Source organism: Thunnus thynnus, chromosome 13, assembly GCF_963924715.1.
Source record: "Thunnus thynnus chromosome 13, fThuThy2.1, whole genome shotgun sequence".
NCBI lineage: Eukaryota > Metazoa > Chordata > Actinopteri > Scombriformes > Scombridae > Thunnus > Thunnus thynnus.
Window position 1 is genome coordinate 23,853,917 of NC_089529.1, and position 17,758 is coordinate 23,871,674.

General features: G+C 37.9%; 1 protein-coding gene across 8 annotated transcripts in view; it reads right to left on the reverse strand.

The window, feature by feature from the left end:
- Positions 1-17,758, reverse strand: part of ncam1a (neural cell adhesion molecule 1a) — a 279,874-nt gene that overhangs the window by 66,906 nt on the left and 195,210 nt on the right. For 5 of the 8 annotated variants that reach the window (XM_067608755.1, XM_067608747.1, XM_067608749.1 and 2 more), the window contains exons 5-9: positions 14,819-14,956; positions 13,697-13,814; positions 10,538-10,698; positions 9,454-9,596; positions 222-251 (exon numbers count right to left, since the gene is read on the reverse strand). In XM_067608755.1, coding sequence (XP_067464856.1) covers positions 222-251; positions 9,454-9,596; positions 10,538-10,698; positions 13,697-13,814; positions 14,819-14,956 — 590 coding nt within the window. The remainder of the gene's footprint in view (positions 1-221; positions 252-9,453; positions 9,597-10,537; positions 10,699-13,696; positions 13,815-14,818; positions 14,957-17,758) is intronic. The other 3 variants (XM_067608748.1, XM_067608750.1, XM_067608753.1) reach the window with 1 other exon arrangement.

Sequence of the window (17,758 nt, forward strand, 5' to 3'; positions counted from 1 at the left end):
GAACAAGTAAATAGGGCAAGTCTAAATGTGTACTGGAACTAAATGGATTAAATGTACTGTACTACGTGTCTAATAGTCTACATATCTAGTGCTCAACTAAATGTAGTACACATTAAATATGGGCTGAATGACAACACTTCTGCTCTGCAATAAAAAAAAGGGTGGGCTATTGTGTAAGTTTGGGCTATTACAACTACGGCTACGATATTTAGTAGCCATACCTCATATGTGTCTGGTCGCGTCCAAGAAGCCTAGAGAGAACAAACAAAGAGGAAGCAAAGACAAACAACGACACAGTGGAGTAAAGTAAGCTTTTGTAAAGGATCCACACAGAGGGAGCGCAGACTGGATTTGCCTGCTGGAGATGTGCAATGATTTCATGTTTAAAGGACCATATCAGGGATTTTGATTATTTTAGCCCATTTGCTACAAATATTTATTCAGTGCATTGCATTTTTCAGGACATATCAGAGTGCATTTTCATACCCTTCAGGCAGTTTTTGACCTACATTCATTTTCTGAGTGAGTTAGGTTATCCATCACTGTACTTTGGAAGCTGTCCAATCAGAAGTATTGCTTGTGCTAAAATAAAATGTAACTTTGATTTAAAAAAAAAAAAAAATAAATAAATAAATAAATAAATAAAACTAATGCAGACATTATGCTTTATGTGATTTTCAAGTCTGAGCATTAATTTTCATACATAATGAAATGAATGGAAACAAATGTTTGCCTGAAAGGCAGGATACCATACTCAAGGTCTTTGCACACCAAGATTTTCTGCGTTTTTTTGCATCCGTCAAAAGCTTTTACAGAGTTGTTTGACCACTCAGAGCCACCGTACACGCAAACAACACAGCCTCGAAACACTGATACCATCAGCTCTAGCAGAGAAGTTACACACAGACAACTATTGATCATGATCTTATCTGTATGTTGCAGCGTTTTGAGGCTGTTCCCTGAATATCTGCGGATCCAGTCGAAAGGCTGATCACCTGTGATCACCTGTGATCACATGTCATCTGGTGTGTGTGCTGCCAGCCGCTGTTCAGGATCAATTGGATCGTGGTAATTGGTGGTCTTCTTCTTACTGTGTGGTTCTTTCTTTTTCTTACAAGAATTTAGAGGACCACAAAATCATCCTCACTGCTTGACGACTCAGTTTTGCCTCGTACTGCGAATTTTCGCAACAAATATAGTAACAAAACGCATCGGACTCAGTGTGCAAGGTTTCTGTGCGTAACGATTTTTGTCAGATGATGGATTAAAAAACCGAAAAAAACGTACTTGGTGTGCAAAGACCTTCAGACGTGTAGAACACTCTAACATGCTTTGGAAAGTGATCAGTAGTAATATACGTATAAATACTGGCACTGCTCTCAAAAACTAATATGTACACAATGAGCAAAAACATTGATGAAGATTACAGGGATTTACTTCCACACTGGATAAGAGAATGATTTTTCTACCAAGTTGTATTTATTACAGTTATGATTAATTCTGTCATAAATACTAAAGTACTCTATTAAAAAAAATATTGAAAACAGAGCACAAGCAACAATAAAATCTGACATCATTAACTTCAAGGTTTTCTTAAAATCAAAAGGACTGTCATGGTAACGTCAGGATTTTTGACTTGGCAGTTCAACTGCGGTCAGGGAATTTAGAGAACTGGTCAGAATGCCAAAATGCAGCATATTTTCCTAAAGCAGCATGGGGGCCTCTCAGTTGGTTATTAATTAATGTACTGTAATAAGAGAGAATTTGGAGGCACACTATGGAAAACAGGGCACTGAAACTAATTACGAATGAGAGATTACCAGTATCTAGGGGTTTGTTTCTTCTTATCAGCACCTTTCTCATCATGCCATTCTGTGTTTTGATTAACTCGTTCATTTATGCACAGCACACAGGACTAAACCAGTTATCGTGTGTTAATAAGTACATGCAGATAATTCTTCTTTCATGGTGTAAAAAAGTATATGAATGTGCCAAAAAACCACAGCATCACACGGAAATCCTCTCTCAGTAGATGATACAGTGATAACATCCACTATACTCGTGACAAAACAAGGAATACCAAAAGAGGAAGTAGCAGCCAGTAAAACAACTGTTCTGTCATTGTACATCATTATGAATACAGCACGTCTGTGCTCTTGTAGTCTGGTTGGTATGATGTAGAACTAGAATGTGAACGGGGGACGGAGCGTGACCAGGAACAGGAATCGAATGATGAATGATGAATAACAATCCGATGAAAATTAGTGACAGCTATTACCAAATGATCAGCAGGATTTTCTGATTACAGCAGCATTAAATCAAAATCGCTCTGGATAGAGGGGGGATGCTGACAGGCAGTGAATGGAAGAAGATATTTTGTGACAACTGTGAGGGGCGGACGCCAAGTCTTGTCTTGCAGGTGGAAGATAAGATTCAGTAACTGGCAATACAGCTGTGAATGCACCGTTCTGTGTTAATGCTTCCACTGATTGGCGATGATAAATGACACAGTTAATGTGACAAAATAGGGAAGTTAAGCTGGGTCACAAGAAGTTTGTGCTCAAATGCACGAGAGCGAAACACTCAGCTAACACTGGATGGAGCAAACAATAAACATATGGGTTAAAAAGTTTGTTCTGAGGGTGGTAGTAGAGGGAAATGGTTTGTTTTATTGAGAGTATGAATGTATCAGCAATCTACCAATTAGCTATTGATATTTCTTGTGAACCAGTGAAAATTTTGGCCTGATGTGAAGCAAGAGGAAAGTTCAGAGTGTCACCAAAAATGTTATTATCCTTTGGCAACTGTGATTTGGGGGCCTGGTATTGTTGTGGTGTTGTGCTTTGAACAAATGTGCCAGATGCACCAATCAAGCCTCCAGAAACAGTTAAATACATCCATGGTATCAAAAATACTTAGCTGATACAGCTCTTCAAGGCTTTAACGATTTTACTGGACCAAAAATTGCTCAGATTGTAATATCACAAAGAGCCAATCAGAGTGTTAGTTTGTGATGCTCACATACATTTATTCACAGTTTTACATTTCTATTTCAATGACTGTGTATGGGGAAAAAGCCTTTTTTTTAGCCAGTGGACATCACATGACTTACTATTCCAAAATCACCTCACAACCCAGTCTTGTTCCTGGGAGCAGGGTGATTGCTTACAATCAGCAAAACATGAATGAATGGCTGACTAGATGCACAGTAAGGGTCTCTGGCACAACTTCAGCTACTTCCAAGGTGCACGGAGTAGGGAAAGAAGTCTAGAGAGAGATGAAAACAACTTTATCAGTTGACCGACGCGTTTCGGCTTGTGGCCTTCATCATAAAAAAACATTACAAACACCAATGAATAAAGTAAGTCGGGTATGAAAAAGGTAAAAAAAAATATATAAAAGACAACCAATCATATACATCCAGACACATATCAGCCAATGAGGCATCTACAAAGATGGGTTGGATATATGGCCATGTGGCTTCAAACCAATCGTTGTCCAAGATTAACAGAGACAAGGGGAGTGTCCAAGAAGGGAAATGGGTGACACCATATTTAGTCCATTAACTGAATGGCTGACTAACTCAGGTGTTGTATAAATTCTGTAACTCTTAAATAAATATTTATTTCCTTCAGTGGTGCTTTTTTGCCTCTTTATAAGGGCACAAGCTGATCTATGGCCTGAAAATTGTAAGATCTGGCAGAATTAAAGCTTGTGATTTATCATAACATTACAAAGAAGTCTGTTCTCCTTTTATCACAAGGCTTCAAGTTGGCTGAATGAGTGAGTGAGTGAGTGAGTGAGTGATGAAGTTGCACCATTGTTGGCTAAGTGTTGGAGTTTCCCCATTGGCTGTTGCTCTTCCAAAATGAATCAGCGCAAAGAGTTTTCTATTATGTCATCATGGGGCGTTTACAGTGCTTCCACTCATAGCCCTATTCGCACAGGATGTATTACCTGTTACCTTGAAAGGCAGCTGGATTTACACGATAATCCATCTTGTCAGGCTTCAAGTTATGTGCTTTTGGCCAATCAGCGTTTGCAAATCCAGCTGCCTCGCTAGGTTAGACGGTGATAGACAGATGGTTCATCCAATTACCTGCCAAGTATTTCCTGAAAGTGTCTGCCCTTTTCCAAACAGTTTCCAAGGATGACGATGGTTCTGTGTAACAAACCATCTGGTGTGTCAGGTTACATTACCTAAGGACCTCATGTGATTCAGAAATTAATCACATGGGGGTGAGGGGGTTCGTGAGGCGCATTCGCGTGGTATAAGCAAAGTGTATATTTCACTTGAATTTACTGACATTATCCCCCTGGATATGTGTGACAATTTGACAGGCTGCAAAATTTTACAGTCTTGTCTCTACATGACCTAAATACATAACTGTGATGGAAACAGAGGACAGTGTGTGCAGAGAGACTGTGTTTCCTGCTCCAAGCTCTCAGCTCTGGTATTAAATGCAGAGAAGTCGGCTAAACTCCTGTTAAAACAGACACATACCACACATCCTCCTCTACCGCCAGTGTGATCGACTCTTCGGCTGACAGCGCTGTCAGCAGCCGACAGGAAAAGACACTTTGTTAGGATTTTATAACTGAACTAACACCAGGACGCAAACTTTTTTTTATTTCTTTTGACGTTTTCACATCACAAACGATGAACAACAGCATTAAAAGGTAAAATTAAAAGGTGCAGGTAAAACATGAGACTAATGTAGGTTGTTATATCAGTTTAGTGTAAGTTCTCAGATGTTTACACTGGCTTCCTGTCTGTCAAAGAATTGACTTTAAGATATTGCTGTTGGTTTATAAATCAGTGAATGGTTTAGGGCCAAAATACATCTCTGATCTGCTGCTACGTTATGAACCATCTGGACCTCTCAGGTCGTCTGGGACAGGTCTGCTTTCTGTCCTCAGAGTAAAAACTAAACATGGAGAAGCAGCTTTCAGTTTTTATGCTCCAAATATCTGGAACAAACTCCCAGAAAACTGCATGTCTGCTGCAACTCTCAGTTCTTCTAAATCACAGCTGAAGACTTTTCTGTTTGCCTTTCATTAAACCACATTAAGGGTTAATATTTTACACTGCACTGTTACTTTTATTCTCTTGTTTTATCTGTCTTATTCCCTTTTTAGCGTCTTTTTATTTCCAAATTTAACACTTTTTAATTGTTTTTATATGTCTTTTTTACTTGTGTTGCTTTATATTCTGTTTTAATGCCTTTTATGCTCTATGTAAAGCACTTTGAATTGCCTTGTTGTTGAAATGTGCCATACAAATAAACTTGCCTTGCCTTGCCTTGCCTAGGTGCGCTTGCTGTAACTACAGTCACTGGGTGGAGATGAGCCTCCTGAATTTGCACCCAATGCTGTGAAAAACTTTCTTCTATAATTTCCACTGTAGCCTCCAGATGAACATTTAATATCCAGGAATTCAACAAATTGGCAACATTTTTACACACCCATACACGGTCCAGTCATATACTAGGTTCTGACCTAGTCTTGTGATACTACTGTCACTCACTGTCATTCTATTTAATTCTTTGAAATGTCACTAATAATTATCATGGTAATGCCAGTGACAATAAAAAAATCTATCTACAATATAATTTGTCTTTTTCCTGGCATGATACCAGAATGGAGACATGCCACCAGGGGAAACAGTGTTGGCATGCATTTTGAGTTTTGGCACAATCACCAGCTTTACAAGGCTACTTTGGCTGCATTGCACAGTCAGGTTAAAGTAATGTTTCCTCATGTTGGATTTCATCCATCCTTTCTCACATAGATTTTGTGCACATTCCAAAGGTTTGTGATTCCAAGTCCTTTGATTAATTTCACAGGGCTTAATGTGCTTCAATGACAAACACAGTTTGAGGTTGAAATGCTGTCGCTGTTTCATATTTCATAAATTCTTTCATATTTTATTGTTAATTTAAAACAATTAAGCTAGGCCTGTTATGTGTGCATATGCCAATTTTAGATCCATCACTTCCTTGGTCAAGAAGTCTAAAACTGCTCACTTGGCTTGACTGCATTGAAGGCAGAAAATCTTTCAAGTTACCTTCAGGAAACTGAGTAATAGTAATTAGAGGCTATAAATTGCAACTGGAACAGTTGTAGCTGTTACACTGCCAGTCTAAATTTGACATTAGGTAGATGGGTGATGCATCTTGTTACTGATTGGCCTTGCTAATCATTCTTTTATCAGATTGTCAAACAAAGCAAAGAACATACAAATACCAACATTGAATTAATCCTGCTAAAAGTGTGTTCAGGCTGAATGCAAAGCAAAGTTTTGTCTTGCTTTATAGGTGTATATTTGACCACTGGGGGTTTTTGTGCAGTTTATTTAGCCCAATGTCATGTCAAATGTAAAATGAAGTCTCAAAATCAAATTTCCAAACTGCAAAAATGTTAAGTTTCTGTATGTGTTCACAGCTCAATCTGAGCCTGATCTTGAAACTTTCTGTTACATTCCTCTAGACCTCTCTAACTTTTTTTCTGGTCTCCTTACTTGAATACATGAATAACTCAATTCAAGTGCAAATATTTCACTTGTTGAAAGCTGAGTTGAAGTTGAAACATTTTCATCTCGTGAGGACGTATTCTTCGCCTCATGTCGAGTTTGTGAAAAAATGCTCTACAGTACATGGCAGCTTTAAGACACAATTCATCAAACTGCACTAGCTGAATACAGCTGGACAGAGCATGTGAAGTAAAGTAGGCCAGTATAGCCCAAATATTGTGCAACTGAGTCCCTCTGTGTCCTTTGGGACGTAAAAAGACAGGTGCTGTCACTGTGCGTCTCCAAGAATAGTACAGTTATTGTTACATGCGTATATTATTTGTAACATTCACACAACTGTGTTGGACAATGTAAGGCAGGGATTCCAAACAGTTTTTTGAAATGAATTTTGCTGTGAGAGAGCGTACAAGAGAATGCACAAAAGAGAGACAGTGGTCAGAGGGAAACTAGAAGTCAAACCTTCACCTTAATAATCACATCACGTATGATGACCGACTTAAAATCAGTATATTGTTGTTGGGAACGTGACAGGAAGTGTTGAGAAAATGCAGCACAGACTGCGCCGAGTTCAAGGACATTACTGTAAAATATCCTTTAATAGCCTATACATTTAGACAACTATTATTTAATTATTTCTTGCCAAATAACATTGGAAATACGAGTACCTAACTTCTATTATTATGATAAAATATATGAAGATGCAGAATCAAATGCAAACTGAAGCATTAACCACAGTATAGTCCTACAGTATAAAGTGTTCTTCCTGAATCCACAACCCTGCTAGAGGCAGCAAGGTAATTATCTGTTTACTGCATTCACAGCAGGAAAATTATCCCTCTGAAGTGACTAATCCATCTAATGCTCACATGATGAATGTTGTCAGAATATACTGTTAAGATGGATTTTTTTTTTAAAATTATGAGCTGATAGGAGCGTATCAATAGACTTAGGGATAAGATTCTTTCTTCAGGTTAGCGACTGCCAAAATGCTGCGACCACTGTAAAGGATGGTATTCATAGCTCCTGGGTGTGATTTGTGACAAAAAATCAGAGGGGGAATGTTTTTGAGACGTTTTTACTCATGAAAATAAATCAGAACCACAACAGGCCTATATAGACTATGGAATCTATTATATCTATCTATTTCTTGCAGCTGTAACATTTATAAAATAATTATGAACTTTAATAAAACAATTACGAAACTTGAACTTGATCACTGAATTTGCAGGAATATTTTAAGCTAATTAAAAAAAAAAAAAAAATCACCAAGTATCGCAATATTTTGACTCTCAGCAATGAGGGGTCACATATGATCATATATAACAAAACAAAAAGTTAAATGCTAATTTAGCATGCCAGATACCCTTTCAGTACTGTGGATAGCGTCACTTGATCAGACATGATAATAATCTTGTCATTAAGCCAGTGCTTAATTCAGCTCTATGCACAGCAAACTTCAATACTGAATAGAAAAATAAATAGACTACGGTATATGCCTGCTTGTCAGACTAAGAAAACAGTCTGCTTTGATGATGGACTTCTTTTCTGAGGAGGGGTCATCCGCAGCTTGTCGCCTCTCTTTTACCTGCATCTCTGCAAATCTGCGTCATCATGTAGCCTAGACACAGTATTATCTCTAGTGTCACAGTGAAAGTCTATTTCTGATTTTATTGTTGTTTGCACCAATGACTGTTCTCACATTGCAGCACTTTACTTAGATTTTTTTTTTTTAAATAACCTATTTTTATTTTAGATCTTTTATATAGTCTATGGGTGAAGCAGCATAAATATGAGGGGTTACATTTTTGTCCTCACTGGAGATAAAAATAACTCAGCAGAGGCAGGGATATATAGACCAGAGGGGGGTAAATCCCCACCAAACCCTTAGCAGATCGCACCCTGCATAGCTCACACACCTCAAGAAGCCTTTTACGCATGTTCTCACATTGCAGCACTTTATGTGTTATCACATTAGTGATTTTCAGTGTTATCTCCATTGCTCCTGAAGGACATGAAGAAAAGACAAGGATACAAACCAGAGCGTGACAAAGATGTATAACCCTTATGCGGCTTTACGTGCAAAGACTTTGTTACTGTTATATCATATTCATCCTGAGAGCAAGTGCCCACTCATTTCCAAAGTGGATTATCAGAGTAGTTTGCTAGAGCAGCATAACTGAGCTCAAAACAATCTGATTTTGAGATAAAGGGATAGAGGGCTTCTAGATTTGAACACAGCAATAATTATGCTAATTTCACCGAACTCATTTTCAGCTTTTAAACTAATTCTTACTTAATTTTCTTTGAATTACCAATGAGCACTTTACATTGTAATTCCACAGAAATATTACTTTTTAAATGCCTGTGATTAATAGGGTCTAAAGTGTTATGTACTGTATACCCTTAATAACACTGGGGAATACCATACAATTGCACTGCCTTGAAATTGGTTTTATGGCAATCTGCACAACCCCCCCTCTAGCATTCATGATAGAAATGTACAAAATCTTTACTGCAATTCTGTTGAAGGCTGTAAAAAGTTTAAAAAGGTCACAGAATCCAAACCTTAATGTAAAAAGAGCTGATTCAGGTGGCAATACAAGACTCAATAAGAAGTTCAGAATGTATGATCACAGTGAGCGTTGGCTACTGATGATCTGAGATAAACTGGACATTAAACTCACTGAAGTAAGTCTGAGACTGAAAGAGAAATGCAAGTCACTGAGACTTAAATGCTCAATTGTATCTATGTGCCTGTATTCTCAAAGGTACTAGTCAGTTTGAAGGAGTTCTGTTGTTTTTTAATGATGCTAAATGTGGAATCCAGCGTCAGTCAAGACTCAGTATGGGGCCTTTATTTCATAATGCCATTAAGGCTGTCTGAAAGTGGTATTGTCCACCTTTGCTGAAAGAGGTTTTACCTGCTCTCCTTCAGTGAACACTCTGTTTTCAAAACTCCAGGAGATAGTGGGTGTCGGGTCGCCGGAGGCCTCACAGGTCAGGGTGACTTGTTCGTCAAACTCTGAGGCAGTCTGGTTATTCAAGTAGGTAATCTTGGGTTGCACTAGAAGCAAGACAAAAAAAAGTATAATTAAAACAGGGCTTTCTAGACACTGATCAGGACACTCCTGAAGTAGCATCTTTTAGCAGTAATGTCCCTTGCATCATTTTTCTTTTAAAATTGCATTCATTGATACTTTTTTAGCTATTTGGAGGCAGCGACTAGCTGAAAAAGCATGTCAGCAAGCAATCTCCTGTTTACACATAGACAAGGAGAAAAGGAGCAACATCAATATTCATTTCATGTTTTTGGCTACTTGATGAACATTAGTTCAATTATTTATTCTCTGTTGGTCTCTACCAACTCCTGAGGAAAAGTATCTGGCTCCAGAGCTGCTTTAACAGCAGGATGCTAACTTTATCCGCATGCTGTTGGGTGCTAGACAGGTAGCAGACAGTGTGCAGGTTTATCAGAGCTTTTAGCTGAAAATAGCTGCCTGCTGCTGAGAAGCTCTGCAAAGTTGTTAATTCTTTGCGAGTGTGTCACTGGAAGTAATACCTTTCACATCACACATAAATATTTGATCCATTGGTAATACGAAAAGATTAATTAGTGCAGCTTTAAATCACTGTTACATATTGTAACCATTACTATATTAAAGTATAGAGACATTAATAAAGACCAGGATATTGGTTTCATACACCATTAGCCTATAATAGAGCTGCAAACACATGCTTTCATAAGGCTGGTCCAAATTTCCTCATGAAGAGAGACTGTAGTGTGATATCTTTGAATGTCCTGAGGGGTGGCTTAATTAGTTTTCAATAGGACACGCTTCTCTTTAAACTGTATGCTTCACGCTGTATAAGCCTGTGCCCGCCCACTGGAAAAGCTGAAGAGGAGCGTACAGTAGATGTCAATAAGTACATAAGAAAAGACCATAGACAGAAAAAGAGTCACAGTGTTCTGTATGCAAACATAAGTGAATGAAGTTATTTTCTTACCAAACACGTTCAGGCTGACTTCCTCGGTTTTCTCTCCTGCCTTGTTCTTGGCAATGCAAGTGTAATCTCCTTCATCCACTTTCTTGACATCTTTTATTACCAATTCTGAACCATCCTCATTCAGGCTGTACTTATCACCCGTTTCAAGGACAATGTTGTTACTGTAGGAGAGTGAAAAAGAGGAAAAAAGGCAGGGTTCACATCACGAGTGTTTGTTTACACAACTTGAGGGGCCTACAAATAAGTTTCTTAACTCTCTGACAATGATGTGTTTGGAGTTTTATCTCAGGAAGAGAGCAGCTGGTACCTAACAAAGGCTGGGAGCCCAAAAAAGCTGCTGTCCCGTAGCGTATGCCCCTGAGAGCATATGCAACATATAGTTTTTGTTTGCCTCAGCTCTCCTTTAGCCCTCACATCTGTGTTTCTGTGAAGGCCATAGAGCAATCTGACGATGATGCATGTTTTTTTCACATTCGGGAAAACGCGGATTTTCATTCTTTAGAAGCAGAAGTCTTTGCTAAAGGTCAGAATCCTGTTTGTAGAGAATTAAGTATTTCTGTGCTTGGAGTAACAGCCTTCCTGAAGCATTTTACAGACAGACAGTGAATGACAGCCCTGTCAACAGCCCTAAGAAACCAGAACAAACAGAGCTTTACCCCTCTGTTTTCTCACCGCCTCACCCATCTGTCCTCCCAACAACCTCGCTGTGTGTCACAACTCTCCTCTGGCCATGGATCTGCATTTCCATCAGCCTCCCAACACCTACATCACACATCAGCTCTGCCGCATGGAAAACAGCTGTGAGCATTATCGGAGCCTTCAATCGTACTATTCAGTCATATCTCTGGAAAAAAAAAGTCTTATTTAAAGGTTCCTCTGCACAGCGGCGGTGCTGCTGCATGATAGCAGTGAATGATGCACCATGAATATGAAAGTATATGAAGCAAAGAGCTGTGCGAAGATACATTAATTTTGGTTAAACTTTCATGCATATTATACGCATAAAAGTTTAATTGAGAGATTTTGACTCTTGAAATTTTAGTTTATCAAATTAATAATTGATTATCGAGACCTCCAGCATGTAGGACAACAGCTGATGTCTTATACTACTTACTGTATCTGATTTTAAGCTTGTATCTACAGGTTGTGAAGACTGGTCATGTTTTGCCTTCTCTGCTGACAAAATAATTAAATATCAAGTTAAACCTGAATAGATTTGATAAGGGATTCATAAGGACTTGCATCAATACTGTATTGATATTAAATGAACATTCTATCTAACTCAAATTGTAGTTGTACCACTTAGGTTTTAGGAATGTCTAAGGCCCTCAGTAATGTGTGCACCAATTCCTATGAAACACCAGCATCCAACAGAATATGACCATAAACATCTTATGAGCTACGGATCAAATGCTAGTTGCTTTTAGTTTAATATATGTATATTTTATTCTTTTTTGTAGAAATCATATTTTTATTCTATTTGTTAGGCTCTAATTGATTATACAGCAATTCTATCTCATAGTTATTATGTATAAATATTTAGTTTTTTGGGGTTTTTTTTACAAAGAATGTAATTTAATTTAATTAAATCTGGCAAGTGCTGAGATGCCTCATGTGTCAACTACTGTTCCTGGGAATTATTGTTGATGAGATGACTGGGTTAGCAGAGAAATAAATTAATCTACTGCTATAATAAGAAGGGTTCATGTTTTAATATAGTTTGGGTGAGTATTTTTCCTACTACTCTCCACAAAATTTTGGTCCTCCAGAAACATTTTGTTAAGATTGCAAACCGAACAGAGTCACGCATCTCACCAGCTCTTCTGTTTCAGAAACTCCAGATTCTTATTAAATATGACATTTATATTTCTCAAATATGTGTTTTCATTTATATGACACATTCGTGTGAAGGGAACAGTTTTTATGACTTTCCACTTGGTATGCAGGAGACGCATAACTTCAGTTTTTGTTTTGTACTTGAATATTGCCTTGAAATATTGGAACATTCATTCAGGGTACACAACAACTGAACTGAGCCCTGTAAAGCAGATAAAATCAATACATATTTTATTTTTCAAAAATTCTTTCCTTTATTTTTTTTTATATATTTATGTATAAAATATTTATGCTGTCACTATGTACTGTGTACTGATGGCCACATTAATACAGTTGATTGTGTAAAACAGTAACAACCCTTCCTTAACTGTGCAGCTTTTCCACATCAGTGCATGGTCACTAGATACAGTCTAAATCTCTGGTGTGTCTCCTCATTGCCATTGTCATTGTGTCCAGCAGCTGGAGACAGACAGCAGAGATGGCCCAACAACATCTCAGTAAAAAAAAAAAAAAAATGTCCACCTGATTACTACATAGCCCTCTGATCCGGTTGTGACACTGGCTAGGGGTGCATCCTGTTACTAAAGTGTCACTGTTAAAGTTAAACCCCTTCCTGCTTAAAAGATTAAAAAAAAAAACTGTAGTCTTTTCTGACTAGTAATGTTCTTAACTGACTGAACTGACCTGATCAGCTGCAGCCAATTTCAAGAGCTGCTGGAAATCTGTAAATGTTATGGAAAGAAACTTTAGGAAAGAAATAGTGCTATCCCATCACTCCAGCGCAATAAAAGCAATCCTCACCGACTGATTTCTACCTGCACAGTTAATATTAGTTTAAAGAAAGGCTTTTTAGGTAAAAAGTAGAACCAGCAGAACTTTTCATTCCACGCTCTTACAGCTGAATGATAAAAATTCTTTTGTAAATGTCCCATTTTTGTAAAATGTTTCATGTGCAAAGCTCAAGGAATAAAAAAATACCATGGAGTTAGAGTTTTAAAATGAATTCCTAAAAGGAATAAAAACATAAAGAAGTATGCCAATGACCCCTGTGTTCTTGCAGCAGCTTACAGTCTGAGCAGAATCGGTAAATGTGATGTTGAGCTACTTTGAAGCTTTTAGCGAGGTGGTGCGGAAAAGGTTCCTTTCAGCACAATGTGTATCTTTTCAGTGTCTTTCTTCACATTTTCCTTTTACTTCATGTCTCCCTTTGAAATCCAGAAAAAGTGGACTAGAAAAGAAAAGGGCTTAATTTTTGTGACAGCTCAGATCTACCCCTGATCTGATCAGGATGTGGATCTGAGCTGACGGCAGCGGTTGACGTACTGTGCCCAGGTGACGATGGGTTCAGGGAAGCCATCTGCATCACAGGCCAACAAAGCTGAGCTACCAACGTCTGCTGTAGCGTTGACATCTGACTGCCTGGCACGGATGGTGGGGAGTACTGAAAGAGAGATACAAGCACATGCAACAGGTGCATTAAAAAGGTATTCTGAAGAGGCTCTGTCCAGATATGTAGATGTGAACAAATAATCTATAAAATATGTATGGGAATAAATCCGCCTTTTGCTGTTGCCTATTGTGATTATTAGGGACCGAGCCCAAAAGGCAGGGGACTACTGTAAAACAGTAGTCCTCGCCTAAGGGCAAGGACCCTATTGTTTTTTGTGTGTTTGTTTGTTTGTTTCTTTCTTTATTATTACGCCACTTAAACCCTAAATTTGAACCCCTAAACATGCTCAAAAACTCACTGAATTTGGCATGCACATCAGATCTGGTGAAAAATTTGATAAAATGTAAAAATTAACCCCCAAAGTGCCAAAATGTGCTCTCTAGCGCCACCTATGTAACAAAAATGGCCACGGCCCATAGGAATGTCGTAGAGAGATCAAACCAAAACTCAATTATTCATCTCATCAAGACCTACAAATCATATGCCGACACCCCTGAGCTAAATCCAACAGGAAGTCCACAATCAGCCTTTCAAAATAAGACTTTGCTCCAATTTTGGCCCCCGAACAAATGCTATCTCCTCTGAAGACGTTAATGGTATTGACTTCAAACTGTAATAGATGACTTATGACAATATGCTGAAAAAAAGTTGTTACAAACTTTGTAATAATTCGAACGGTGTGGATTTTATAAGCCCTGAAAGTTGCAGTGCCACATCACACCTTACAATGTAAAACAACAGGGAGGAAATCTATGGGCGTGAACTTTGAGTCAAACAGAGGCTTCTGATGTCTAAACTATAAGTCTGACCACTTTTAAACCTGTATCAATGGATTCGCCACGAAATTTCCTACTAGAAATGATTTTTAATGTAAGATTTGGCCAAAGTGAGCACCATACTTGTAATAAATATCCCTAATTTTTAACAAGCAAAATGATCAGATCCCGACGGGCCAACGCTGCTTGCAGGACAGTAAGGGAGTAGAAAGTTCTTACCGTTAACAACAACCTTGATCATCTTAAAGTCAATTTCTCCCCTCGCCATGACACGAGCCTCACAGTTGTACATGCCCTCATCTGTCTTCTTGATGCCACGGATCTGCAGGTGGCCATTTTCTGGGATCCTGAATCGCACTAAAACAGAAAAGGCAAACAGAACAATAATTTATCACACCAAGATTATACAGATTGTAATGACACAACAAAACAGTCATTTTAAATGTGTCAATGTGGCCTGTATGCATTTAAAAGTAATAAGTATAACATGTACTTTCTATATGCTCTTTTGTCCGTTTTAGTGATGTTTTGTTTGTAACATTTTGTAAGAATAAATTTGATGCTTAATCTCAAAGCAAATTATGTATTTTCCCTCCTTGGAGCCACAAGAAGTTAAAATTTAAAATGGAATCTTATCAGTGGATCATAAAAATCCAAGCCCATGTCTGTATGCGATTGTTTAAAAAAATCTAAGAAATCTAAGCTCTAAATTGATTATGAATATTTCCTTGAATCGTTCTTTGTGCATAAAAGCAGGCACAATTTCACAAAGGACATTATAAAACTAAAATACCTCACTGAAACTCAGGCAGGAAGTGAGAGCCAGATTAATAAGTCCCAATCATCCCTGGTAATCAGGCGAGTGGTTGGAGCCCTGCATGACACCCTGGCTACACAAGATGTGTTTCAGCCGTGTTTTATGCCAATTGTAGAGCTGCTGCACTTCAACACATTGCCAAAATCCAGGGCTCTGACCACATCTTTCTTATGTGAAGGAGCTGAGTTACTTTTGTTGTTTGTTCTTTATCCAAATTTAGAAAATAAGGACACTTCTCACCAGCATGTACTTTGAAAACTAACTGGATTAGAAAAAACTTTTACTGTAGAGTGTACTTGTTAAGCATAACTCCCACAGGCCACTTGATTCCTTCTTTAGACATGGGGGGTCCAACACAACCAGTTCAATTTCCATGCAAGTGAGGGAGTGTAACAACTCAATTTCTCCCTAGATCTACAAGAAAAGCATTCTCTGTAAGCTAAAGAGAGCCTGTGTGCTATAAAATCGCTTGATGAATTTTACATACTTGTATGGGATGTTGACATTGACATTGAAGTACATTTACATATACTTAATTAAGGATTTGCATTTGTATTTTACATTTAAGAAGCTAAAATTATCCATTGTTATTGATTAAACTAACCAACATATAAAGCAGTTAAAATTTGCTCCACCTCCACCATCTGCAACATTGAAATGCTGCTTATACAGTATGTTAATGCATCAATGATAATAAGGGCACATTCTGCATAATGAATACTTTTACTTTTGATACTCAAGTTTATTTATCTGCTAATAGGATAGGATTTTATTTATAGTGTAGTATTCGAATAGTACGGTGTTTCTACTTTAGCTAATGTAGAAAATTATAAACCACTGATTCCCACAATAATGTTTGTTTCCTGTTTCCCAAGTACAGACTTCTCAATGAACAAAACTGTGAGTGTAAAAGTAAAATAATTTAAGTCAAAAACCTCTTTTGAAGGCTTAGTGAAAAAGTATTTCAATAGAAGAAGACATTGTAAGGACCTGCTGTTAATTCCTGTCACATTGACACATATTACAATTAATACGTTCTGATAAGAGATTTAACAATGCAACTTGCAGCATGTTAGTCACGTCAACTGCTGCTCTGAGGAAAATTTCATAAGCAGTTTTTCAGTTTTCAGTGTCGGTTACAATTAGTGGTTTTTCCAGTGAAAAACACATTCCTTGAAGAGAGTCCAAGAATAAAGGCGGGCTTAGCACAACACTGTGGTGACTCCAGGCTCTCCAGTGGTCACCAAGGGAGGGGTTACTGTAAGGTTAAAATGACCCAGTTCAAGTGTAAAACAAAAGCCCACTTTCCTGCCTCTTCTGCACCTCAGTTCTCATGCAGCACACTGAAGTTTTAGTAGCTGCCTCTGGACCAATGCTGTCAACAAGTGTCCAAAGAAAGTAGCTGCCTGAAGATGCATGAAGTCATTCACAAAATTGTACATGGATATATTTACTACACCATTTATACCCTCTCATCTTATTGGCAGATGGGGCTGAAAAGGGGCTGAAAAGTTTGTAATTTGTTACAGAGAACTGCAGCTGTTTCCAGTTTGGATTTACAGTAGTTACAATGGATTCCAATGCTGACCTGAAATCATGACAGCAAAGTGTTTCAAAATGTATTCAGACCTCCAAAGAAACTTCTCAGTCCACTCCTGCAGCACTACTCACTAGGGGTGTGCCAGATACAAATACATTATTAGGCAAAGCACAAATAGTGGGTTTTATACAAATATTTAAAAAATTATTTGTTGGGGGTGTTCCCCAGAGATAAAGCTGAGCTACTGACACAAGCAAAGTGCTCCCAAGTGACTCTCCATAACCTGTTGTTCCCCTTCTCCTTTCCACAAAGTTAGGTTGTAAAAAATAGGCAATAAATGAGAAGTGCAAAGCTATAATTGCCTTTGAAGTGTTATGGGTGTATAAATAGGTAGAGGTCTGTCTGCATGAGGCAATGAGTAAAGTTTTAGCTCAGTAATCAGCGCAGTCGTCTATGATCTGGGAGACTCCAGTTCAAGACCCGATGTGGGGACCTCCTTTGTAAGGTAGTTTATTCATGAACACTTATTGTAAAATTTTAATTTTTTTAAATTAAAAGTGTCATAAAAACAAAAACAGGATTTTTAAGCCTCTTTCCACTTTTATTCGAATATAAATACAGATACAAATAATTTTGCTGCCTCAACAAATACAGATACAAATACAAATACTGTGATCTCTGCACATCCCTACTACTCAATTCTAAGATGTTGATCTGTGTGTTAATTACAGTTTGTTTGAAACACTCAATAGTTTTTCCACAGAGCTACATACTTACTTCTTTGTTACACTTCATAGCTCTG